Source organism: Schistocerca nitens, chromosome 7 (assembly GCF_023898315.1).
Source record: "Schistocerca nitens isolate TAMUIC-IGC-003100 chromosome 7, iqSchNite1.1, whole genome shotgun sequence".
Lineage (NCBI taxonomy): Eukaryota > Metazoa > Arthropoda > Insecta > Orthoptera > Acrididae > Schistocerca > Schistocerca nitens.
In genome coordinates this window covers 455,382,579-455,410,444 of record NC_064620.1, presented here as the reverse complement: position 1 = coordinate 455,410,444, position 27,866 = coordinate 455,382,579, and the positions used below count along the sequence as shown (strand labels likewise).

Genomic DNA, 27,866 nt, shown 5'->3' with positions numbered 1-27,866 from the left:
ATGTTGCAGAGGGTTCTGTAGTTATTTCCAATGTTTTTCTTCATATACGGATTTCGGGAATAGGGGTTTTCAGCATCTTGTCGTCAGTCATAACTGAATTCAGATCTTCATCAACTGGGGATTGTACCAATAGTATAGAAGGTTATAGGTCAGCCATAAAATCTGTTGTAGGGGGGGGGGGAGGACGATGCATTTCGACACTACAGAGCCATTTAGATGAATATTCATGGAGGCATAGAGAACCCGATACATATTGCCTGTTAAAGTGTTTCCTTATACGTGTTGGGCAAATGTATCCTCCAAAATTTGTTAGTTAATTTCAGATTGGGATGGGGTGGGGGGGTGGGGGCAACTGATAAAAGGAAAAGGATGGGTTTGGTCGAGATGGTTAAAATACCGATTTGGATTTTTTGGGGTTGATCGATCATTCTTCATTTTCTTGTGTTAGATAGTTTTCTTCTGTGGATATTTTTTAAATTATTTTATCTCATTTCGTTGATGTGAACTTCTGGCTTTATATATTTGAATGTATGTGAGTTTTTTGTAATGTTGTGTTTCTTATGTATGTGGGTATGTGATGTTTCTTGACGTCTTTCAAGACGAGCTTCATTTTTTGTGGAGTTTGCGTATGGTAAGTTTAGTCTTTTTTATGTTGTACTGAATTTGTCTATTTTTTTATTTCTCTGTCGTATTGTTCTGCATTAAGTATGGGTTCGTCAGCTGCAGCACGGAATAAAAATTTTGCACTTATGCTCTTTTTTCCTTTCCTAGTATTATTGTCACTACGATTTTTTCGAGTCTATACTAGCGCTACTGAAGGCGAAAAGACGACATACGTAAAATTCGTATCCCGTACTTCAGTCGACGTGTACAGGTCAACTGAAGTACAGGGTACTGGTGCTAGCTGGACAAAAAGAGCGACATATATAACATTGCTATCATTTACCTATATAGGTCAGGTGAAGAATAGGATACTAATGCTAACGAAAACGAAGAAATCGACGTACATTAAATTTGTATCCCGTACTGCACCTAACCTATACAGATCGATTAAAGTTCGAGATACAACTCATACATATGTCAACTGAGGTATTCCATGCTGACGTTGCTTCTATCCCTTTTTTTCTTTATTTTTTACGAAGTACTAGGACTCAAACAGGCGATATCCTTAACGTTATGTTCGAGATATTAATGCACGTGATGTATGTCTACCATCCGTTTTCTCTCTCATGCATTCCTTTGTTTATAAACACTCGTCTTTGCTGTTAAATCTGTGTAATAGATCATCTCTGGCAAATTCTGACGTCGCTGATCAAAGCCGATGCGTTGTATCCCTTTCTTCAATGGTCCTAGAAAGTCAGGTCTAGGAGAAAGAAATTTAAATAGACTATCATATGTGGAGATTTATAAAAATAAAAAGTTCTCCTAGGAAAGGAAAGTACTAATCTGAACTTGAGAAAGATTCGCGTGGAGAAACAAAGGCATACATTATTGTTACTGTAGTAGGAAGATCATTACCTGTCTATTCAAGCTGGAGGCGTGATTCGGTTTTCTGATATAATGAGGGAAATCCGTCCAAAGTGCAGTTCCTGTCCTGAAAAGAACCTAGAGAAGATGACATTGTGATTGGGAAAGAAGAACAGGATTTTGCTCTGACTGGAACGAATTATCGCTGCGTTTAGACAAGAGCGTTAAGGTCAAGAGTACATATCAGGGACTGTAAACGTTTATTATATGGGAAAAGATATGCTCTGTATAAAAAAACTCTGCTATGTATTTTCTACAAATACGTCTCGCAGTTTGGGAAACTCATTAAAGTAGCTAGATCAAACTTTCGTTCATGCTGGGATCGACTTTTTGACACCGTCTATACGGTGACGTAGGTTAAGGTACAACATATACACCCTGCAGCCAGTCGCTCTGGTAGCCGGTGGGCCCTGGTTTGCGAGTAAAAAACATCGCTTCGCGTGATGCTCTGCAAATTAAAAAATAGTAACACTGTGACGAGTGGTTGTGTAGCGTAGTGGTTAATATACAGTATTCACGTGTGCAGTGTCGGGGGCCCGATACTTGTCAGATGCTCCGAAATATTTTATTTTTAAATCTTTGTCGAAATGACTTTGATCATTCTTTTATTCAGTTACCTGGTTGAAATTTATTTTTTATTTCTATTTCTTTGTCAAGTCATACTAATTACCATTAACTTCATTTGCTCTCATTTTTCTTCAAATCATTCTTTTTCCACTTGGAATCTTTGTTCATGGGATTTTAATTATTTTTATGTATTAACTTCGATTAAATTTCTTTCGTTTTGTTATCTTATATTTTCGCCCACGCATTGCATTTATTCCTCACTATGCTTGAATTTCGTTTTACTTGTTGTCCCCTCTTTCTTTTGTGTGGTAATCGGCGTTATTTGTCCATAGTGCCATAATAATTTATGTTTTTTAAATGTTTGTATGACGAGTACCATGCCAAAGTAATGTACAATTTACAATGAAAAATAATTTTTTGACACTACTGCACATCGATATAATGTGTAGATTATATCATCCTTTGTTTATTAAATGGTGGATCGGTATTTCCAAATGTTTAAATATAATTATAGGTAAATGACAATAATTAACAAAGATTACAAGTAGAGAAAAATGACAGGTAGAAAACGAGAGCGATAGTTAATGTGGCAATTAAAATCATGTGGTCATCACGTATGGCTGGTCGTTAATAACACACACTAAGTATCGAATGACGAATATGCATTTACTAATCACTGAGGCACAACCAACTAACGTGGCAGGAGTACAAGTTAAGCGCCGACGGGAAGCCTAACAGACACATCATTGTGGTCCAAAACCACTCGGAAGTGACGTCAAAATGACGTATACGCAAACGCGATGCACACTTGTCGACTGATCCAGATCTGTGGTCGAATCGAGTTAGCGGGAAAAGCGTCTGCTTTGTTCTTCACTGTCATACTGACCGTGTATCTTGAGTGGTTGTGTTTTCGCTATCGAGCAAAATGTCTCAGGTGTATGAAAACATCTTTCGTGACGCTCTGAAAGGTTTCAGAGTTTCGGAGGATGGCCTGAATTCAGGCTATTGTAATTCGTTGGAGGAGGTAATAATAATTTTATGTTAGAATTGGCTGGCAAAAATATGCGCCTTAGAAAATAACTTTTTTTCTGCTGCCAGTTAAGATTTCATTTTAATAAATTTTATATGTCGCTTTCCGCGATCTGATTCCAATTTTTAAGTGAGTTTTTTTATGTATTATGCAGTTTTTTCTTTGTTTTCGTTGTGAGGTGCTGCATTGTATTGTTTCATTACCATTACTGTAACATATACACGTGGAATATTGTAATTATTGATCGGTGTTTAGGAAGTTAATGGCAACTTTGTTTCAAAATTCGCCGTTTGTGAGTTCGTCATCTATGTATTACAGTAAGAGAAACTGAACATTGCAGCAGCTCAAGCGCAAACGTCGTCTCGAGTAAATGGCATAATTTAGAAGACACACACATGAAAATGGGACTCAGGGCCTGGGAACAATCATGCAAAAGGAAAATTAAAAGCAGTATATTTGCAGCTCATGTCATTGCCAGAGCGTGGGCTCTGTATTCCACATAAATGTATCCTGCATTTTCCCAGGAATTTTACGTAGTTCTTTCTAATTGCACTATCAGCTCCAGTGCATAATTGCACAAATCCATTACTGCTGTTTTCTTTGTGCTGGCACTGAGCTGAATTTCATTGAGGTACTGAATTCAAAGATTAGCTAGAAAACTGTCTATGCAGGGATATGGAGCTCTGTAATTCAAATGACTGTAAGATCCTTAGTTTCTCACCAAAGTTTCAGCAAGGTCAATGACATCAACTATGAAACAACTTTTTTCATCAATAGCACTGTAATGAATGCCACTTTATGCAAATGTTGCAACATGACCACGTTTGGCCTCCCTACTGAATTCTGAGCAAAGGTGTATTGTTGATGGATGCTGAGTGAGAGCTTTTTGTTCAGGATACCATTGCTCAGTAATAACTGTCCGCTTAATTAATACATGTTACGATGTTTCAATTATTACCACTGCTTAGGTGGCTGCTTAAGTATGTGTGGATAATGTTGGAACTCTATTGGGATTCCTGGATTATATTGGTAGACAGAGTCTGTCAGGATCTAAAATTTTCTCAGCACCACACTGAAATTTTGATGATAATGTAAGCTGGTTTAGTCTTTAGAAATACTCGCTGGTGAATATGGGTCCTCATAGGGTATAGAACGTTATAACACTTTGAAGCCCTCAAAATTAAACTTCTCTTACAGGTGTTCTTTCACATCTACTCTCTTCTTATTGCCCTGCTAGATTTTATTTTAATTTCTTCTATTGATCTGGCTTTTACTGGAGATAATGATGATGAGAGTGAGTTATTAAGTCATTTATTTATTTTTCTTAGTTTTTCGTCTCACAACATAGGACTTGGGATGAGGCAAAATGTCTTCTGGAGGTATTATCTCAGTTCTTCTACTGGATAGTGTTGACTTCTCGAGGAGGAGAAATGTTGAGGTCTGCATCTATAACCTTGTCAGGAATACCAATAGTAGAAATAGATGGCAAATTATTTTTATGTTTGGAGTGTATCAGTCAAATAAGCCTTAAAAGTGCTGTATTATTTCTGTTGGTGATAAGGAGGAATTCTGGCTAACCAGCCCAGATCGTGATTGATTTTGCTCTATTTGTCATTAGATAATTTCCTGTATCATACAATAACTTAAGTAAGACTTCAAGACAAGAAGTCATAGCTTATGGCTTGTATGATGTGGCAGAGTATGCAAAATTATGCTGGTTTTTTTTTCATATGATGATTATGCAGAATCATAAGTTGTGGTCCTTGAGGGGAGTGTCTCATGTACGTAATGGAAGTTTCATGAATTCTGTGAGCAATTCGTCATATCATGCTCTTTCCCAGGTCTTTGTCACAGATTTCAATCACTTTGCAAATTAATGTGCCAAGATGCTTGCAGATTTTGTGATTAAGCTTAATGGATGTTGTATTGAAGTAATGTAGTCAGAGGTCTTTCTTCCACTTTTGTTAAGAGTTTGACAGCCGAAAACTGATATTTTTCAATTGTAGGAGAGAAATCATTTTGTAATTTTTACAAAAACTTTTTCATGGATGAGTAACCAGTTTCAACTTTTGTACTGGATAGTTTTGATTGGTGATTGTCTTATTCTTAGTATATACAACCTGGAATTCATAGTATGCATAATTATAATGCTTAATAAAGCTTTTGTTGACATAAGGCAAGGTACCGGTCCCCTGGTGGACCGCAGCATGTAGGGAAGCTTTACGTGCTCGTCGACGTGCTTTACGCACCTTTAAACGCCACCCTACAGTGGCGAATTGCATTAATTATAAACGATTACGTGCTCAGTGTCGTCGTATTATTAAAGAAAGCAAGAAAGCCAGCTGGGCTGCTTTCACCAGCACCTTCAACAGTTCTACTCCTTCTTCTGTTGTCTGGGGTAGCCTGCGCCGGCTATCTGGCACTAAGGTCCACTCCCCAGTTTCTGGCTTGAAGGTCGCGAATGACGTCCTTGTGGCCCCTGAGGCTGTCTCCAATGCCTTCGGCCGCTTTTTCGCCGAGGTTTCGAGCTCCGCTCATTACCACCCTGCCTTCCTCCCCCGCAAACAGGCAGAGGAGGCGAGGCCACCTAACTTCCGCTCCTCGAATCGTGCCAGTTATAATGCCCCATTCACCATGCGGGAACTCGAAAACGCACTTGGCCGGTCACGGTCCTCGGCTCCAGGGCCTGATTCTATTCATATTCAGATGCTGAAGAACCTTTCTCCTGCGGGTAAAGGTTTTCTTCTTCGTACTTACAATCGCATCTGGATTGAGGGACATGTTCCCGCATGCTGGCGCGAGTCTATTGTTGTCCCGATTCCTAAGCCGGGGAAGGACAAGCACTTGCCTTCCAGTTATCGACCTATCTCGCTTACCAGCTGTGTCTGTAAAGTGATGGAGCGAATGGTTAACTCTCGATTGGTTTGGCTGCTCGAGTCTCGACGCCTACTTACCAATGTACAATGTGGATTTCGAAGGCGCCGCTCTGCTGTCGACCATCTGGTTACCTTGTCGACCTTCATCATGAATAACTTCTTGCGGAAGCGCCCGACCGCGGCTGTGTTCTTTGATTTGGAGAAGGCTTACGACACCTGTTGGAGGGCGGGCATTCTCCGCACCATGCATACATGGGGCTTTCGCGGTCGCCTCCCTCTTTTTATTCGTTCCTTTTTAATGGATCGACAGTTTCGGGTACGTGTGGGTTCTGTCCTGTCCGACACCTTTCGTCAGGAGAATGGGGTGCCACAGGGCTCAGTTTTGAGCGTCGCTCTCTTCGCCATCGCGATCAATCCAATAATGGATTGCCTCCCAGCTGATGTATCAGGCTCCCTTTTCGTGGACGATTTTACCATCTATTGCAGCGCGCAGTGTCCACGTGTCCTGGAGCGCTGTCTTCAGCGTTCTCTTGACCGTCTTTACTCCTGGAGTGTCGCCAATGGCTTCCGTTTTTCTGCCGAGAAGACGGTCTGTATTAACTTCTGGCGCTACAAAGAGTTTCTCCCACCGTCCTTACGACTCGGTCCCGTTGCTCTCCCACTCGTGGAGACAATCAAATTTTTAGGCCTTACCTTTGACAGGAAACTTAGCTGGTCTCCACATGTGTCATATTTGGCCGCCCGTTGTACCCGTTCTTTAAATGTCCTCCGTGTTCTCAGTGGTATGTCGTGGGGAGCGGATCGAACCGTCCTCCTTCGCCTATATCGGTCGATCGTCCGCTCCAAGCTGGATTATGGGAGCTTCGTATACTCCTCTGCACGGCCATCCATCTTACGCCGCCTCAACTCCATACAACATCGGGGTTTACGACTTGCGATCGGAGCATTTTATACCAGTCCCGTAGAGAGTCTTCATGCTGACGCTGGCGAATTGCCACTCACCTACCGGCGCGATATACTGCTTTGTCGGTATGCCTGTCGGCTACTGTCAATGCCCGACCATCCTTCTTATCGTTACTTTTTTGACGACTCTCTTGACCTTCAATACGGGTTGTATGTCTCTGCCTTGCTACCCCCTGGAGTTCGCTTTCGTCGCCTCCTTCAACACCTTGATTTTTCACTCCCTGCAACCTTCCGAGTGGGCGAGAGCCGCACGCCACCTTGGCTCCAGGCTCAGGTCCGCGTTCACCTCGACCTCAGCTCGCTCCCAAAAGAGGTCACCCACGGTTCGGTCTACCACTCCCGTTTTTTGGAACTTCGTTCGCAGTTCAACAACATGACTTTCATTTATACAGATGGCTCTAAGACCAATGACGGGGTCGGGTGTTCCTTTATTGTCGGGGCACAAAGTTTCCAATACCGGCTCCATGGCCATTGTTCGGTCTTCACAGCTGAGCTCTTTGCCCTCTACCAGGCTGTTCTGTACATCTGCCGCCACCGACATTCTGCTTATGTCATCTGCTCAGATTCCCTGAGCGCCATCCAGAGCCTCAGTGATCCGTACCCGGTTCACCCTTTCGTACACCGGATCCAACGCTCTCTTCAGCAGCTGGTGGACGTCGGTACGCCGGTTAGCTTTATGTGGGTTCCTGGCCATGTCGGTATCCCTGGGAACGAAGCTGCAGATGCCGCGGCCAAGGCTGCGGTCCTCCAGCCTCGGACAGCTTCTTGTTGTGTCCCTTCGTCCGATTTTAGCAGGGTCATTTGTCGGCGCGTTGTGTCGCTGTGGCATGCCGATTGGGCTGCACTTACCGACAACAAGCTTCGGGCCTTAAAACCTCTTCCCGTGGCTTGGACGTCCTCCTCACGCCCTTCTCGGCGGGAGGAGGTCGTTTTAGCAAGGTTAAGAATTGGACACTGCCGGTTCAGCCATCGCCATCTGCTGACGGCTGCGCCGGCGCCGTTCTGCCCATGTGGGCACTTGCTGACGGTTAGTCACATTTTAATGTCCTGTCCCGATCTTAAAACACTGCGCCTCGATCTTAACCTGCCTACTACTTTAGATGCCATTTTAGCGGATGACCCACGAGCAGCTGCTCGTGTTCTTTGTTTTATCAATTTGACAAACCTCGCTAAGGACATTTGATGTTTTTTAATCCTATGCCTGTCAGTCTGTCTTTTATTGTGTTTTCCCTTTTAGTTGTTGTTGTCAACTTGTGCCTCGCGGTGCATTCTTAGAGTAGTCAGGGCGCTAATGACCATTGAAGTTGTGCGCCCGAAAACCACAAAAAAAAAAAAAAAAAAAAAAAATAAGGCAAGGCGTCCTTGAAATGAGGTTAACTGAAGCACTGATCAGTTAACCCCAAAACTAGGTCATTAAACTTCATGTGCACTTGGAAAATATTTTTCATCATCATAATCACAACTGAAAGAACATTTTATGATCACAATTTTAACTGAAGTCAACAGTAACATAATTTGTGGTCAGTGAATAACAATGGAATAAAAGCAAAAGAGCAAACAAATGAACTCCCAATTTTGTTAACTCATCCATGATTAATAACATAACACTTACCTTAGCTGTCAAAAACATCAGATGTGATGAAAGGCTGTGTACATTAAATAACTGAATTTCCCTCTTCATTCATGTTTCCCAGTTAACCTTAAGTGTAGTTACCCTCAGTTTATGCTACTGGTCACTTTATTCTCAGGTGGAAACACTTCTCAATCAGCTGAAAACTGTGGGGTTTTCATACTGCGTGAGAAGTAGTCGTTTTAAAGAGCCTTCTTCAGGTGTTATGAAAAGTAAGTGAACTGCTGCATTAATTACTTTCTGTGGTTTACCATTTTAGTTCATATATGTATACTTGAAGGAAGAACTTAGTTTGCTGGAATTAGGGATAGTATATATAGGCTACTTTAAATGGACATTTCTTTCTAAGCTGCACTAACAATTGATGGAATTGACTGTTTTTGTTATTGTTAATAGTTGTTGTGATATGCAAGGCAGAATTGTATTAATTATTTTCCTCTGTGTTGACTTGTTTGTCATTTATCCATTTTCACAGCCATACACTCAGTAATTTTTACACACTTGCATTTGATAATAGGCTGATTAAAATTATTAGTTGGTTGACAATTCCTGTCGGAGCTGGTTTCCTCCAGAGTGCTGAATGCGTCAGGTCCAAACTATCTCTGTTCGCCATTTCCTGACTGCCACAACAGCTGATCAATCCACTTCCATTTTCTTGTCTGACTTCCTTTCTTGATGTGTTTGAACGCCATGCAATCATTTGCTGCCTTCAACAAGATTGGCCTTAAACAACATTTTCAGACAGTAGGCATAACTATGTATCCTTACAATATCTTTATGGTGCTAGAGCTAGCTTTCACATCGTAACATAATGTGAATGGCTGATCTGGATGAAGGTAGCACATGATCGTTGGGACCAAATAATCTTACATTAGTGTAATGTAGAGTGGTGGCATAGTGCAACGGATAAGAAACATTCCTGACCCATATAAAGTTGTGGATTTGAGTCTTGACAGATTCTTTCATATTTTTTATCCCAAAATATTATCAAAATTACTTCATTATTTTTATTTAGTTAATAGGTCTGGATGCAGTTTTATTTCTAACACTCTGCTGTGTCATTTTCGACATTGTATTTACTTTTTAATTCCTTATATTTCTTCTTCATATCATTATTTCATTTGAAATCAGCTTGTCACCTATAACCTGTAACTGAATACAAACCAGGACTGCTCATTAGTTGGTAATTTGGCAGTCCATGCAGCTTGTGTGAGGACAGTTTCAGGTGCCATAATTAATGAAAGGAAGAAATTAGTTTGCTTTTAGCATTGAAATACAAATTTTTTTTTTCCCCCTTGAGTTTGCTTATAGAGAATAGCTTCAGCTAGTTTCCTGCCACATGCTTAGTGTTGGATGTTTCACCATCAAGCCAGGCCAGGCAACAGCAGTAGGTGTAGGCTCTGCTGCGACTGCCCGTGGTCAGTGTATTAATTGTTGTGAACAAAGTATGATTAACAGTTCTTCTGTAGAATGCTGACAGCCATTTTCTAGGATATATTGCACATCATGTTATGGTTAGGTTATCAAATGAGTTTAAATTCTGGGCTATAAAATGTCGTATCTGCCACAGTTATGCCATTGGTCACTCCAAAACCAGTTGTCAGCAGAGCATGTCATATTCATGTTATTTCATAATGGCCACTTCCAACACTGCACAGAGTTACATGTATACGTCTCCCATCCTTTCATAATCCCAACCTGTGCTCTGCCTCTACTGAGCTAAACCTACTTTTTTTAACATGAAAATTAAGTTGAACAGCACTTGCTGAGTGACCTGCTCTGTTTGTTGCCTATAATACAGCAGCAGTCGGTGTGCTAACACTTTAGCAACAAGTGACAGATGCCAACTAACAAATAATTTTAATGAATCTATACTGCTGTGTTCATGTTGAAATGGTTTCTATGGTTTTCGATAATTGTGGTGTTGATATGTAAAACAGTAGTCAGCTCACTGCACCTATTGACAGGCATTTTTAGCTTTATTGTCTTCCGAGTTAAGTTTATTTTTTGTAATTCCACATTCATAGTAATTACATTTTTCTACGTAAGTGTTCTTCATATCTCCTTTGTTTACAAAGAATATTAATTCCACATTTATTGGAACCACAATAAAGCACTTCAGTTGCCTGAAATCAGTATGGTATCCTCATTGCACATGGCAGACAGTTTCATTCCTTTGCTAGATACAATAGGTGTGACATCCTGTAAAATTTTGCTCCAGTACTATGTAAAGTAGATAGACAATCTGCTTCCATCAGTTCAGAACTTTGACAATACCTGTCAAATGAATGAAATGTTTTCTCACATTGTATTTAGTTAATTATTTAACAATAACAATGTTTTTTTGTCTGTGAGAAATATATTAACTGTTCCAGGTAAAACAAAGCATTTCTTCAAGCAAATGCAGGGACATGTCCCTATCCCCTTTTTTGGTTGTGCATTTGCAGTGGAGAGTGTGTGGTCGAGGCACTGTGTTTTGGGGCCAAAATACTATAGAAGTAGAGAGTCTAGCGTACCTGAGCACTTGGTAATATCATGCTGTGTTAAGATATACTTACTTTCCATAAAACAAGTTCGTTACAGGGAAAGTTTATTAAATAAATTTTATAGTAGTTCTTTACCCTCTTTAGGAAGACCATGTGACTCCTCGTAAGAGATTGAGGATCATGGATACTAGAAAATGAACACAGGGATACCAAGGCAAAAGTAAGTATCCAGTTTGGGTTCTGCTTGGAGAAAATTTTACATGATCAGTTGACGGTATACTTTAAAATCTGTTGTTTTTAATGCTCTTAATTAAATAATTGATACATTTTTGTCTTACAGGTTCTTGAAAGTCTACAGAAAGATTTGGCATTGCCATGCCCGCCTAAGAGCTATCTACGTTATTATTTGACTGCTTCCCCAGCAAGTGCACACACACATGCTACTGAAAGTGTTGAAGCAAGTGGGTACATACATCCTTCACTTGTAAAGGAAATCAAAAACTTAGTACTCAGTGGCATGACATCTCTCAAAGTCATTAAGTTGGCTCTAGACAGATTTGTTGAAATCAATTTCACTGGGACACACATACCAGGTCAAATGAATACTACCTTTTACCCCACAGAGAAAACTATTTACAGTCACATTTATCGGACCCTTTATGGTACAAATAAAGTATTGTTTGACGAGACTAGACTGCATAATCAGGTTGATGAGTGGCACAAAGACTCGAGCAATCATGATTTATTATAGACATTGTACGGGAGCCAATGGAGAAGTGAAACCATTACTTTTTTGCTATCAGAGCAGTTGGCAGAGAGATCTTTTGAAGAAGTATGGGGGTAGTTGTTTGTTAGATGCAACATACAAAACAACAACATATGATATTCCTTTATTTTTTATAGCTGTGAAGAGTAATATGTGCTATTTGGTTGTCGGTTTTTTTTTTCATTCAGATTGAAAATGCAAGATCCATTCATGAAGCACTAGACATTTTCAAGGACTGGAACAAGGATTGGAATCCCCTCTATTGGGTTACTGATTTCTCGGATTCAGAGATAAATGCAATTGAGCAAGCATTCCCTCAGACAAAAGTTTACTTGTGCCTTTTCCATCGAAAACAGGCATGGGGAAGATGGTTGAAAAAAAAAGGATAATCTAAGTGTACCAAATGACGTGAAGACATTTCTGGATATGTGGCAAGAAATTTCAGAATCACCAACAGAGAGAGAATTTAGAGATCGCGTAGAAGAGTTGCGAACGCATGAGGTTTCTCGGAGAAACGAGCGTGCATGGCCATACTTTCAACAGCAATGGCTAACGGTATGTGAAAGATGGGTGAAAGCGTATGAGGACAAGGGCAGATTTGCAACTATTGACACTACAAATGGAGTTGAAGCCATGAACAAGATTGTAAAACATTTTTTTTCCTAAAACACAATTCAGACAGGACTTTAACTGGGGTTACTAAGGTTATAATAAACCAGTTTCTTCCAAGCCTAATTAGAAAGTACTGTCTGCAGAATTCCGCCATCAAAGCTTATAACAAAGATGTTCCACTGTTTTTGCATAAAAAAACAAACAAGTTTGTGAAACATGTCATGCAGCGATATGCATCAGCAAAAGTTGAGTTAACTGCAAGATCAGTGAGTAGGAGATCGGATGGTTCATTTTGTGTGGAGAGTGCAAAGTCCAAAAACTGTAATTATGTTGTAAACTTTGATATACCAGATTGCACATGTGAAGATTTTTGGAGATATAAATACCCATGCAAGCATTTCTGTGCAATCTTTATTTTTTACCCAGAGTGGGGTTTTGATAAAATGCCAGAAAGTTATATGACTAGTCCATTAATCTGTCTTGATGAAATGTATGGGGTGGGCTTTAGAAGTGGCTCTTCAGTAATTTCATATGAAGGCAGTAGTAGTGACGAAGCTGTTGAGGAGGCAGTTGAAGCAGCTGAGGAGGCTGTCGAGGTTGAGGAGGCTGTCGAGGCAGCAAATACAGATGGTGTTGTTCAAACCCAGAATATTCCTTTGCAGCAGTTTGAAGCAAGGGAGCTGTGTAACAGATTTACAATCTCACATACAACTGCAGCAACAGCGAAACATTACAAAAAGTACTTGAATCACTGAGCAACTGTGTGCAAGATTTGCATTTAGCAAATCCTGAAGTTGGTGGTCTCCCATTGGCAGTGCCATCAACTTCCAAACAATAGCGAAGAACGATGCCAAAAGCCTTACAAGATCTGTCTTAAACACATTATAACTTCCCATTTGAAGGGTAAGAAATGATGGTTTATTTGAATTTTAGATAGCTCTTTGTCTATGTAAAATACAAATAAGCTCCGTCATTTCTGATCCTCGAGATGGAATGCTGTGAGGTCTTTATGTTGGTCTCTGCTTTTAAACTTTGTTGCACATTTGAATTTCGAAGTAGCAGTAGATAAAATATTATAAAAAGGATAGTTGCTACATTTGTGTGTGTGTGTGTGTGTGTGTGTGTTTGTGAGTGAGTGAGTGTGCGCGCGCGCTTTTGAAAAGGCCCTTGTTGCCTGAAAGATAAGTCCGACAGTCTTTTTGTTGTGCCTTTCTGTGATTCAGCATCTTCACCATTTGGTGGGCAGCAACAACTATCCTTTTCATAACATTGTTACATTCCATCCTGGATTTTTCGTTGTTCATCAGAGAAAAGATTTTTCTGAGGAATTAAACTAGATGGTAGTGTAGAACTTGCAAACTTTTTAAAATATGAAGTAAAAGATTTTGACTTTAAATTAGGTTAATTCAAATATGAGACAATGTTGAGAATTGAAAAGGTGGAAAAAATAAATAAGATATATCTTAGTGGCATTGAGATGTCGTATGACTGATGGAGGAAAGATTTTGCATTTCTTTTTCCAAGTAAGAATGCACTTGCTCTCACTTGCTTCAATACATGTCTAGTGATTCACGTGAAACAGAGAAAAAGATAGACTGCCCTGTTAATGAACATGAGATTGCCCAGTATCACTCTGACAGAAGAGTATGGTGTTTCCTTGATATGGTATCTGGTCAGCAATGTCATTGGGACCAAATGAAGTAAGTATTGACTTTTTTTTATTTGCTTTGGAAGCTTAATGTGTATCAGTTACCTACATATTGGATATCTACCACCTTGGTTCTAATGTTCTTAATAACTTTGCAGAGTTACTGCAGATACCACACAGAAGCAATTACTGTTACTGGAATACCAGTAATGTTTATTAAATTCAGTTGTAAAGTAGTTCTGGGCATTGCAGCTGGTGAGCAATGTCATTGGGCACCAAAAGAAGTGAGTACTAAATTTTGGAATTGTGCCTTGAAAACATGTGTATCAGTTGTCTTCATGTTGCATAACTCAATTACTTGTTGTTAATTTATTTGTTAGGTTCAGTTATGATGGATTTCTGGCCTTCAGTCCATGGGAAAATTCACACCAGATTGCATCAAGACTGTTATATTCCAAGGATATCTTGGAAGATTGATAGTATTCCTGAACGAAAACAATCCATATAGTATTTCACGTGTGTATCAAACTGCCATTTGTTGTGGCACGTAAATGTTTGCAACTTGATTGTAATTTTTGAACAGTTTCTCAACAATCCAAGAATTTCTTGTAATGAGAAGTAGACATTGTTGCTTGGGTAAAGGAAATACAAATCACGGTCAATATAACTACCTTATTAACTTTCCACAGAGAAATATTTTTCACTACTGCTACTTAAAAATTCAAATGTGTGACAAAGTTTGCTTACAGAACTTGGCATAAAGATCTCCCTTATTTGTATTTTTTAGGTAGCTCTTATTGTTTGATCCTTCAAATGGAATGCTGTGACCTCCATGTGATCTATTCCTTAGTAGTTAATTATCCATTAAGGCACAAATATATGAACATTACAATGAGAGGGGTCTTTATGCCAGGCCCTGTAAAAGTAATGGCATCTTACTTAATATTATTGTTGGGAATTTGATGGCACAGCTGTGGGGAGACCACAAATTTCAGGGTTTGCTAACTGCAAATCTGGCACACAGTTGCTGAGTGATTCAAGTACTTTTCATAATGTTTCACTGTTGATACAGTTGTATGTGAGATTATAAACCTGTTTGAACAACACCTTCACTTCAAATTGCTGCAAAGAAATGGTTACGGTATCAGTGTGATGCTCTATATGTGTTTCCTCAACTGTGTCCTCATTGCTACTGTCTTCATGTGAAATTACTGCAGACACACTTCTGAAACCAAACCTGTACATCTTGTGAAGACAGATTAATGGGCTATTCCTGCAGCTTTCTGGTATTTTATCAAAACCCCACTCTGGATAGAAAATAAAGATTGCACAGAAATGCTTGCATGGGTATTTATATATCTCAAAATCTTCACATGCGCAGTTTGGTAGAGCAAAGCTTACAACATAATTAGTCTTTGAACATTGTACTCTCCATACAAAACATTGTCCAAGTTCACATTCACTTATCTTGCAGTTAATTCAACTTTCCCTGGTGCATATCACTGCATGACATGTTTCACAAACCTGCTTTAAAAAAAAAAAAAAAAACAGTGGAACATGTCTGTTATGATTTGATGGCAGAATTCTGCAGACAGTACTTTCTAATTAGGCTTGGAAGAAATTGATTTCTTATATCCCTAGTAGCCCCATTGAAGGTCCCATCTTTGTTCCATTTTAGGAAAAAAAATGTTTACAATCTTGTTCATGGTGTCAACTCCACTTGTAATGTCAATGGTATCAAAATTGCCCTTGTCCTCATAAGCTTCCACTCACTTTTCATGTATCAATAGCCACTGCTGTTAAACGTACGGTGATGCATATTCGTTTCTCTGAGAAGCCTCACTCTCTCTTCTGTATGATCTGTAAATTCTCTGTTGGTGATTCTGAAATTTCTTGCCACATGCCCAGAAATCTCTTCATGTAATTTGGTATTTATTCAGCCATCTTCCTCAAACCTGTTTGACTGAAAAGGCACAAGTAAACTTTTGTCTGAGGATATGCTTGATCAGTTGCGTTTGTCTCAGATTATAAGAAATCAGTAACCCAGTAGGTGCGATTCCAATCCTTGAAAATGGCTAGTGCTTCATGAATGGATCTCGCATTTTCAACTTGAATGAAAAAGAAAACCAAATAATCCACATTACTCTTTACAGCTATAAAAAAAATAAAGGCATATCATGTGTTGTTGTTTTGTATGTTGCATATAACAACTATCACTGTACTTCTTCAAAAGATCTCTTTGCTAACAGCTCTGACAGAAAAAAGTGATGGTTTCACTCCTCCATTGGCACCTATACCATGTTTGTAATAAATCATGTGATTGCTTATTCCTTGTGCCACTCGTCAGCATGATTCTGCAATCTAGTCTCGTCAAACAATGCTTTATTTGTACATTACAAGGTCCAATATGTGTGAATATAATTTTTTTCAGTGGGGTAAAATGTAGTATTCATTAGACCTGGTATGTGTGTCCCAGTGAAATTATTGGCTGTATGATGTCATTCCATCGTGCACCTGAATTTGTATTTCCTTTACAAGCTATTGTTAGCATGTGTGTGTGCTGATTTGCTGGAGAAGCAGAGAGATAGTGTTTCAGCTATCTTTGAGACAGTTAAAGGAGGTGCTTTAGAAATGAGTGTCCTGATTGATATGAAAAACAGTTTTCAAATTTTCTGTACAAACTATAAACAGTTCCTCAGTTGGTGATTGTGGAAGAGATTGCCATAGCCACAGTATTGATCCACTGTCAGGTGGTAAACCTAGGATTTCCTTCCAGTATGAGCCAAGTGAAGTAAAACTGTGGTTGGAGAAATGTTTTATATTCTTAAACTGAGTATTTGTAACCCATTATGGTGGATTGCAGTTCATGTGTCAACACTTAAAAATGTTTAGTTCTTCACTGATGACACTTGATACAATTTCAATTTTTAAGGCTATTCTGTGTCAAGTTAAATTTTGAATTATCCATTTAAGCTTATTTTTTGCTGTGTGGCAGATGGATTTATGTTCATGTAATACTTTTTACGTTGATTGTAGTAAGGTGTAATAATATGTAAATGCCCAATAAAATAGATTGATATTTATATTTTTTGTTTCTGTATAATAATTCTGTAGCTTGGTGACCTGAGTTTTGTGTGTGTGTGTGTGTGTGTGTAAGATCATTTCATGGGAAATGTGGCAATAACAGATCAGAAATTGTGTGCAGAATATACCTAATTATCAACACCTGTAAGCAGCTAAAGGTCTGGATTTCATTATAATTTTATTCTTAGAGAGCTGCAAGATCACCAATGGTATCTGTACAGATACCAGCTTCATATAAATTAGTAAAGTTTTTACTGACTATTATTCACCAAAGCCGACAAAACAGGCTGCATTCAGTAGTAGTACTACATAATGGTGATACTTCAGTACAACTTTGAACCCTTTAAGTGGTTTAGATCAGCAGGAGCAAAGTATATTCTTCAAGGTATGTTTCACATGCAACTAAGAAACCTTTGCCTTGAATGTCATGTGATTTTGCACTCTGCTGCTAAGTTTTCCTTTTAGATTTATTAAATTTCTTAAAGAGGCTTCTGTTACAAACACTAGCAATCCACATAGGTAACGTGTGACTGATATTCCTTATGTATCACAACCTTATTTCAGTTTCACTCTGTTGTTGCTGGTAACTGTTGTGATGGAAGAGTTGATTTGTGCCACATTAAGGAAGATTAAGAAAGTCATTTACAAACTCGTGAAAAGGAGGCAGGGTTCCCCAAAAGTATAAAGGTTGCCATAAGCAGTCACTTTTGTTGGATTAAGTTATTTCCATATCCTTTCTGGATATTTCAGCCAGCTGCATCCTATTGTAGAGATAGACTAACCAAAAACCTTAGTGTTATATGAACAGAGCAGAAAAAACTTTATTAAATACACAAAGGACTGGTAACTACCTTCATGTATGGACCACTTTCCAAAAAATACACTGTGTCAAGGCATTCAGATTGTACATATTCTTTCTGAATATTTTTATTGTAGCAGGAAGAATGGAGATTGTTTAACTTACCTTTAACCTAAGGTACATTAGATTGTGTATAAAATTCATCAAAAGAGTAAATACGGGCTCTTACTTAAACTGTTTACTATAACAAGAGAAATTAGAGTACAATATTATAAGAGACAGATGAAGACTAGGTGGGAGATAGACTAAGAGAATAATTTCACAGGGTGATGAAAGACCTGCACCCAAACAAGGCACCTGGAGTAGACATTCCCTCACATTTGTGGAGATCCTTCAGACAGACAGCCAAGTCGAACTATTTCATGTGGTATGCAAGATAAGAGACAAGTGAAAAACCTTCAAGTTTCAGAAGGAAGTAATAATTCCTATTCCAAGAAAACCAGGCACTGAAAGTTGGAAATATTACAGAACTATCAGTGTGGCAAGTCATGGTTGTAGTTTGACACAAATTAAGTAAAGAATAGTGGACAAACTGGTAGGTGCCAACTGACCTCAGGAAACATTACTTTGGTATCTGGGAAAATATAGCAACACATGAGGCAGTATTGGTCCTATGAAAAATCTTACAAGAGGATATAGAGAAAGCTTTTGACACTGTTGGCTGGACTATACACTAGGAAATTCTGAAGGTAGCAAGGATAAAATACAAAGACTAAAATTTGCACACTGATGTAACAGTATGTGTAAAGACATGAAAAGTGTGCACTCCTTGGGAAGGGAGTGAGACCGGGAGTGAAGTATTGTAGAACGTGAAACCACAACTTGCAGATGTATGTTTAAAGGGGTGTTGTTCCTGTTGCAGAGGAATTAATTTAGTGTACAATCCTTACTGTGATTTGTATTACCAATGTTTTGAGGGGAATGGAAATATTAAAGTAACGGTATACAAATTCAACAAAGGTTTTTTAACTAATGAGTATCATCTTCAAGCTCTGATTCAACATGCATTTAAAATGCTTGGCTGTATATCATGGCACTGTCTGTAGCTCTTGCCAGTTCATTACACACAATTCGAAGATTCAACAGTGGAACGAAAGACCTGACATAAAAGTAGTGTTCATTGAGCGATTGGATATGACAATTGTTCTATCCTGACAATATTTTACATATAAATTATAGCCATACGAGTTGATTATCAATTGAATTGGGTGTACACAGGTATGATCAACATAATAAACCCATAATAAATATCACTGGTATCTTTAAGTACTCATCTTAGCAACTGAAACGGCTACACATCTATGCTGATAACTGAAGCCATGTTTAACATCCTCAGATGTATTTTACTACATTAGATTCAGTTCTCATTCTATAGACCCAAAAATGAGATGGGTTTCTTGGATACGGAATATGTCAAAGTACAACATAAAAAACAAAGACCATCTGAATATAACACTTCCCTGATCACATGTCAGGATACTTTAAAGATATGTGAATACATAACAGATAAACTGGGACTGCCAACGTTTACAGAATTAATACACTCAGAATGAAACAGTTATGCACTTTTAACAAATTTATCATACACACAACACCTAATCTTAACTGTCGTAAAACCAAATCTAAGACATTTTTACTTAAGCTGGTCTAACAGTCCCTGTTAAGATATTCATTTATAGAGGAGCTGCCTGCCTAAAAATCTTTCAAACTCTGTTTAAACTGTGCTGTTTCTGAAACAAACTTTTTAATGGTAGCTGGCAATTTATTGAAAATGTGTGTTCCCGTAAACTGGACTCCTCTTTGGACCAAGGTAAGCAATTTTAGGTCTTATTGTTCCTAGTATTTTACTATGTGCTGAGCTATTGTCTGGAAATAAACATGTCATTTGCAACCAATTTAAGGGATAAATATACTGAAGCATTGGTTAGAATACCCACTTCCTTGCTCAGATTTGTACATGATTATATGGAATTTACAACACAATTGAGTCTTATTACATGCTTCTGCAGTCTAAAAACTTTTGCTCGGTTTGACGAGGTACCTCAAAATATGAAAGCAAATGAAGTAAGCAAGTTTTTTTTCTCATGTGCCAACAAAACAAACTTAGCATCTGGCAATTTAACAGATGAGGTCATTACTGTAGACAGGAATAAACAACAGATTCAAGATGGAACCTTGAGGAGCACCACATGTAATTACTTCCCAATCAGACGAAGACTATTTGCTTACTCTGCATGTATTTGCAGTGACACCCTTGTTTCCTTTTAGTTACGTCAGACTCTAACCATTTTGCAGCACTGCCAGTGACATCACAATATTCTAATTCTCTTGAGAGAAAGCTGTGATTCATAGTCAAGGGCTTTTGACAGGTCACAGAGAATGCCAGTAGCCTCTAACTTGTTTTCTTATGAATTATTCCCACTGTATGTGCAAATACCCTTCTCTATATCAGTAAGCATAAGGAACCCAAACTGTGACTTGGATGATATATTGTTTGCAGTCGGATGCTTAAGAAGATGCTTAGACACAACCTTTTCAAATATTTTTGAAGACGCCAGCAAAAGTGAAAATGATCAATAATTTGATAGTATCTCTTTAACGCTCTTCTTGTACAGAGGCTTAACTTAGGCATATTTTAGCCAGCCTGGAAATGTTCCACTGATAAGAGATTGATTACACAAATAATTTGAGGTACAACTCAACTCACATGAATACACTTTGAAAAACTTCACTAGAATATTTTAAGGATTTTATGATGGATGCTGCTACTTAGGGAGAAGTGAGTGTCATTTCCATTTTACTGAAGTTATTTGTAGGGAGTGGTCTCAAATGTTCAATTGCACTGTTAACTGAACCTGATAACTTGAAGCTGTCAGTAACAGATACAAAGTACTGCACCTATTTAAGAAGTTTGCAACACTACATGCATTTGTTACCAATGTCTCATTTACTTTAAATTGAAGTGTTACTGGAATTTTCAATATTCAAAACCTGTATGTATCACAGCATCAACAACAAGTTTAAATAACACATGGCTTTATCTCAATAGGAAGTCAGACTGCTACTTAATTTACAGATGGCAGCAGAAATGATTTTCTTTCAGTGTTATCTGTAAGGCAAACAGTAGCCTGTGTCTTCCTAATCACAGTTAATGTAACATAGCTGTTACTGTAGTCTCTTTAAATTTGGTCGTCTTGTCAGACTGTAGTGTATCAGATTATCTTATCATTATTTACAGGATACCAGATGCATTAGTAAAACAAGTGTTTTCTGGAGACAATTTCTTAATCAAAACTGTGTAGCACAATAAATACCTTACATCTCTCAGTATTTGAACATCTGAATCAAATCTACAGTTACTCTGCATTATGTGGTGCAAAATGTAAATGTACTGTGATACTGGAGGGGTGCAGAACTAATTTTTATATGCTCACACAGTAAGAATGGTTACAAGAATGCTTTATGGAAAGCTTCATAGCGTTCTGTTGTTTGTAAATTTTTAGTAAAATTTTCCAAAACTGAAGTCACAGCCACATGAGAAGAAAGTCCATATATGACCTGGATTCATATACAAAATGAAATATTTCATTCAGCTATGAATTGTGCATAGTTAAATTGCCAGGAAAGTGGAAATAATGTGAAAGGTTTAAGACAACACTCTTTGTAACACAGCCTGTCATTTACTCTTCTTTCTTGCAGAGTGAGCTATGCACCCCATAGCAAACTGCCTTGTTTCTTATGCAGTCAAGTTATTTACCCATTCTTCTTAAATCATATATAGTTTTTGTGTGACACTGCATGGCACAACACACAAGTATTCTTACTAATTTAACTGTAGTATAATGAACACAGGAAGTAGTTTTTTAAAGAATTTTATGTTGCCCTTGGGGGTTTCATGATCCTTTAAGGCCGCTTTTGCATGATCCAAATTCATTTGTATGATCATAGAAACTATTATTCATATAAAAGATTAACTGTCCTACGTATAGCCAAACAACTACCCCTTAAATGTATAACAAAGCCTGCTTCTTCTGAAAAGTTGTTTTCACAGTTAACTGAGAAGACGACAAAAGGCATTAACTTCCCGTGAGGCATAATTTAGAAAACATATATATTTTTTTAACACAAGTGACAGCTGTTGGTAAACCAATATTTCATTATAACTGCACTGGAATCTTACGTATCCCAGGAAACGAAAATTTATAGCCTTATCACGACACTATTCTTAACAGTTTGTTTTTTCCCCCAGTATGAGCTGCGTACTCGACAACAAATGCTATTTCTCGTAAGCAATGGCAATGTTTAGCTTCTCTCAACGGTTATACATGATGGTTTATGGAATGTGTAACGGAAATACTGCATTTATTATTTAGGTGTACAACATTTTATGCTACCTATTTGGTCCTCGACAGAATAAGCAGATCAATCACAGCATGGTCAAGAAACAGGTAAAATCCGATAAGCTGAGAATCCGTACGATTTATTTACTTCTACGTAATTTATAAATACATTTCCATTTCTCCGCTACAGTGTACGTGCGATAACAGCCACCTTTCTTTCACATTACGGTCACATATCAGCGGATCACACTCGTTTCAGAACGATTCAGCAGACACGCACCGACCTTTTAACATACACTCCAGTGTGGTCCGAAAACTTTCACGTAACTCGACTCGACCACGGATCTCGATACTCGACAAGTGTGCAGCGCGTTTGCTTATACGTCATTTTCACGTCACTTCCGAGTGGTTTTGGACCACAATGATGTGTCTGTTAGGCTTCCCAGAATGAACTAGAACACAGCAGTCCAAAGAACATTAGAGTCAAAGATAGGGCGCTCTGCGCCAGAGACGCCACAATTACATTTAAAACAATTAACTAAATAAAAATAATGATCAAAGTCATTTCGATAAAGATCTAACGATGTTAAAGCACATGTAAAGCTGTAGAGCATCACACGAAATTTAGAAATTTTTTTCGTTGATTACTAACAATCGAGGGCCAACCTGGATGAAAGTCTGCAGGGTGTGATACTTTGTACTTTAACCTACATCACCATGCAAATGGTTTCAAAAAGTCGATCCCACCACTGGGGGCCTCTCCTTGGAGTTAACAGCACCGTATGATAATGCAGGATAAATTTTTTTTCTGTAATGAAACTTACCTGTTAGCTTTGGGGGTTTAGTTGATCACTGCCTGGGTTCGAACGTCGTAGATAATAACTCAAAAGTTGTGTATAACTGATCATCTATTTATTAACTGAATTAGCACCGATTATAACGACCTCTGCATTCAAAGAAATTTTAATAACTTTACAAAGTTTAAACTACACATTGCATGCTGATGAGTTACACCACAAATCACTCAAAACTGCAACTGCCAAAGACTAAAACTGCCTTGCTCCAGCACTGTCACCCTCAATAAATAATATACAAAGTGTTCCAACCCACTGTATGAACACATACTTAAGTAAAATTATAACAGGGTATCTGATTGTTTTTTGGAAATTGCCTTAAAAGATTAATTGTGACATTTTATGCTCCTCTTGAATTTCAGTATTGTTTTACAAAAACGGAAATAAAAATCAAATAATTTGAACGCCCACTGAAACGCTCCATTCGAGTCGTCATGCCTGTGACGTCACTGGCTAGCTCGCTGCTCCTAATCTTATAATACTAGTTCACATGATGTCTTGTTTTGGAATTTATGTCTCGGAAAATGGATTAAAATTGTTGTGTTGTACCATACTGTACAAATACATGTACAACAACTCCTGAAAAGTTGTTTTTGAGTGTTCCAGAGAACGAGAAGATGCGTAAAACTTGCTTCCGTTGTACCAGCAAATTACTACCACGTCGACACTAACTTAATTAAAAGTACATTGCACTGTAAAGTGTAAAGTTAGCATTAACGTATCTCCGAGATATGCTCTCCCACTGTTACAACTAAGGACAGCGTCATTCAACGAAATTAAACTCCTAGTGAAAATTGTCATTTTACCTAACTACACCTCAATTATTCGCTAGCTCAGTTATAACAGCGGTAAAAACTTTTAAAAACACGTGACCTCTTTCACTGCAGTTGAATGTACTATCTGTTGCATCACAGAACGCCTGACTGATACAAGAACTCTGCTGAGTGCCTTCACACAGGAAATGAACACAAAGTTTTCCCAAGAAAATTTTTACTGTGCCTTCGGTCGTAGCTCAATGATTGAGAGTCGACAGTCTAGTTGTAACATACGGACCCATTTGCAAATGTTATACAGTTCCTTAGTTTTGAGCGAGTTTAATGATGTTGCAAGGAAACGAATGTCCGTCGTTGTACATATCGCCCCCTCTAAATAATTGGAGCATAAATGCATCAACTTCAGCAAGGCTTCCAGTATCAACTTCCACAAAATTCCTTTCTATTGTTACTTTAAAGTTGTACCTTGTGTTTCATCACTAAATAGCTATACTGTTTGCAGTAAATGTACGTAAAAACCTCGTAACTTCGGCTTAACGCTCCTATAACACAAGTATAGCGTCGTCTTGCTCCTGTGACGTCACCAGAGTATCGTCCAATAATAGAGGCTTTTCGAATACGTGACCAGATTTTGATATTCAATGATTTTTAAGTTTTAATTAAGTAACAGATATTTTGTGAGAATATTGACTGAAAATGCTATTTAAATGTTGTGATAAACCAGAATAACAACAATGCGAACGATATTTTTAACACAGGGAAAATAGCCGCTTATGAATTACCAAAAAGTCAGACACAGTCACGAAATACAGGAAAAATGTTTGCTAAGATCACCATTTCAGCTAATGAATATTCTCAATAAAAAGTTTCACAATTTTTCCACAGATAACTATTACTTTTAATTGGTCTTGGATGATACGTTAAGTACATAATGATTACGATTCCTGACGCTTTCACAGAATATTGAAAAAAAGTGCTGAACAGATTACACTCTAAGGATGTACACCGAAGAAATTATCCGAGTGGGACGGAAATCAGTATATACGATGTACATGTACAAGCAAAGAAATAATGTTTTCATAAAAACTGTATAACTTATTCAAGAGAAAGATCTTCACAAACTGAACAAGTCAACAACTCATTAGTCCCTCTCTGGCCCTTATGCAAGCACTTATTCGGCTTGACGCTGACTGAAGGAGTTGTTGGATGTCCTCCTAACGGATATCGCGCCAAATTCTGTCCAATTGCTGCGTTGGACAGTCAGAATCGCGAAATGGTTGTAGAGCCCTGCTCATTATGCTCCAAACAGTCTCAAGTGGGGCGGGACACGGCGACTTTGCTGGCCAAGATAGAGAACCATTTTGGTGGTTCATAAAGGATCATGTGTGTGTGTCTCCGCTACCAGCTGATCTACGCAACCTTAGAAACAGCACTGTTGCAACAATTACGCCAGACACACTGATCAAGGTTTGGGAAGAACTCGCCAATCGACTCGTTGTGTGACGAATGGTGTTCAGATTGAATACTTATAAGAAAAACTGTTTGAGTCGCTTTTTCATTTTGTGTGCTATTTATTTCTTTCAGGCGAATGTAATAAATGCTACAAAGCCATGAAACCCGTATATTCATTTTGAAACATCCTAATTTTCTTCCCGATCTAGTACATTTTCGTAGTCAAAACGTCTATGTTATTTACGTTTCAAAATATCGCCAATGAAATGTTATAGTCACTACGTTATTTGTATCGTTTGTCGCATGCTCGTTACGTCATTGGTAAAAACCGACTGCTATAAAATCACAATATCCTCTTTATCGGTCCAACTGCGTGTCTGAAATTAAGAATATTGTAAGTTCTCTCGCAAATAATAAACGCTCGTGAGACACTGTTTTTGTATTTCTAATAAAATGCCATAGAATGTGATAACTGACATTGAGAGAGAATTTACGTACCAGTGACGGACGACAGAAATCACCGAAGGTGCATAGCCTATGACGTAACCGGATAGCAGAAGCGTCATCCGAAAGATAAACACCTAATCGCCTAGTGCGATACACGTTTCTGCCGTTCACCGGACCTTTGACCACAATACAGTCGGCCGAGAAAGAACAGAGAGACGGTTGGACCTACCAGTGCGTAGCTTGTGATGTAACAGGGTTTAGCAGAAACTCAAATAAGCAATACTAATGATTATGAAAGTACATCTACGTCTACATGGTTACTCTGCAATTCAAACTTAAGTACCTGACAGAGGGTTTCATCGAACCATTTTCATACTACTTCTCTACTATTGCACTCTCGAATGGCGCGTGGCAAAAAGGAATACTTTTTTTATTATTATTTTTATTTGTTGCAGTTGTCTTTGCATTCCACATATGTTGTAGTTTCAATCGTTAAGGGTTTGCTTTTAACTTGTACTTGTATTCTGTCCATGTTTAACTCCCCTTGTAGTTGTCTCATCAAATACTGTTCATATTTTACTTTGCTCATTTATTTAATGTAAACTGGTATACAGCCACTGCTTTGATTATAGTGTTAATGTTAAAATGCAGTACCACCACACTCCCAAACTGTAGATTCCCTCAAACACCTCAACTTTCCTGCATTTACTAATTTCTGTTTATCTTATTGATATTGTTTAAGTTCCTCGTGTACTCTGTATTTACATAGACAACTGTCTCTTCGTTTTTAATTGTTTGTGTATCACTCTCCATGTTTCATACCTCTTGATGCAGCCTTGTCTAGTACTAATTTTATCTTATTTCATTATTTGTTTATTAATAGAAACTGTTATGTAGGCATGCTATTCCTATTTTGTGCTAAAGGTTTTCCTGTCAACTCCATTGTTAGTTATGTACTGTTCAGTTTTTACTATTTCATTGCAAAGATGTTACTCACTGTACGTTTCTACTTCACTCTATATGTGTTACTTCTCTTCCAATGTTGTCTGCTAACATTTAACTTCTTTGGTAATAATACTCAGTAAATATCTGAAGATGGCCTTGTAAGCCGAAAACCGGTTAGCAATAAAAATAATATTGTAGAACAAAAGCAAACTGGTGCTTTTCATTTATTATTAAAAAGGAACACCTAAATCTTTCCGTTCGAGCTCTGATTTCTCTTCTTTTATTATGATGATCATTTCTCACTGCGCAGGAGGGTGTCAACAAAATATTTTCGCATTCGGAAGAGAAAGTTGGTGATTGAAATTTCGTAAATAGATCTCGCCGCAAAGAAAACCGCCTTTGTCTCAGTGACTGCCACCCTAATTCGCGTATATCAGTGACCCTCTCACCCCTATTGCGCGATAACATGAAACGAGCTGCCCTTCTTTGCAGTTTTTCGATGTCCTCCGTCAATCCTACCTGGTAAGGATCCCACCCCGCGCAGCAGTATTCCAGCAGAGGACGGACAGATGTAATTAATGAAGGCTGTCTCTTTAGTGGGTTTGTCGCACCTTCTAAGTGTTCTGCCAACAAAGCGCAGTCTTTGTTTCTCCTTCCGCAAAATATTATCTATGTGGTCTTTCCAATTTAAGTTGCTCGTAATTGTAATTCCTAGGTATTTAGTCGAATTGACAGCCCTCAGATTTGTGCGATTTATCGTATACCCAAAATTTATCGGCTTCCTTTTAGTGCCCTTGTGGATGGCCTCGCACTTTTCTTTGTTTAGTGCTAACTGCCACTTTTAGCACCATAGAGAAATTCTCTCTAGATCAGTTTGTAATTGGAATTGATCGTCCGATGATTTTACTAGATGGTAAATTACACCGTCATCTGCAAACAATCTAAGGGGGCTGCTCAGATTGTCACCTAGATCATTTATGTAAATCAGGAACAGCGGAGGGCCTATG

At 38.4% G+C, this 27,866-nt stretch overlaps 1 protein-coding gene and 1 long non-coding RNA gene across 2 annotated transcripts; both read left to right on the top strand.

Moving 5' to 3' along the window:
* The first annotated feature begins 2,865 nt into the window (after positions 1–2,865).
* LOC126195685 (uncharacterized) lies at positions 2,866–11,427 on the top strand. The gene is made up of 4 exons (XM_049934312.1): positions 2,866–3,118; positions 8,712–8,805; positions 10,969–11,091; positions 11,420–11,427. The coding sequence occupies exons 1-4, from the start codon at positions 3,020–3,022 to the stop codon at positions 11,425–11,427; spliced, it is 324 nt and encodes a 107-aa protein (XP_049790269.1). The 5' UTR covers positions 2,866–3,019.
* Positions 11,428–12,055: 628 nt separating this feature from the next.
* LOC126195145 (uncharacterized) lies at positions 12,056–15,626 on the top strand. Its single transcript, XR_007538557.1, has 3 exons — positions 12,056–14,157; positions 14,264–14,389; positions 14,486–15,626. It is a non-coding gene; the product is annotated as an uncharacterized LOC126195145 (long non-coding RNA).
* Positions 15,627–27,866: the final 12,240 nt, after the last annotated feature.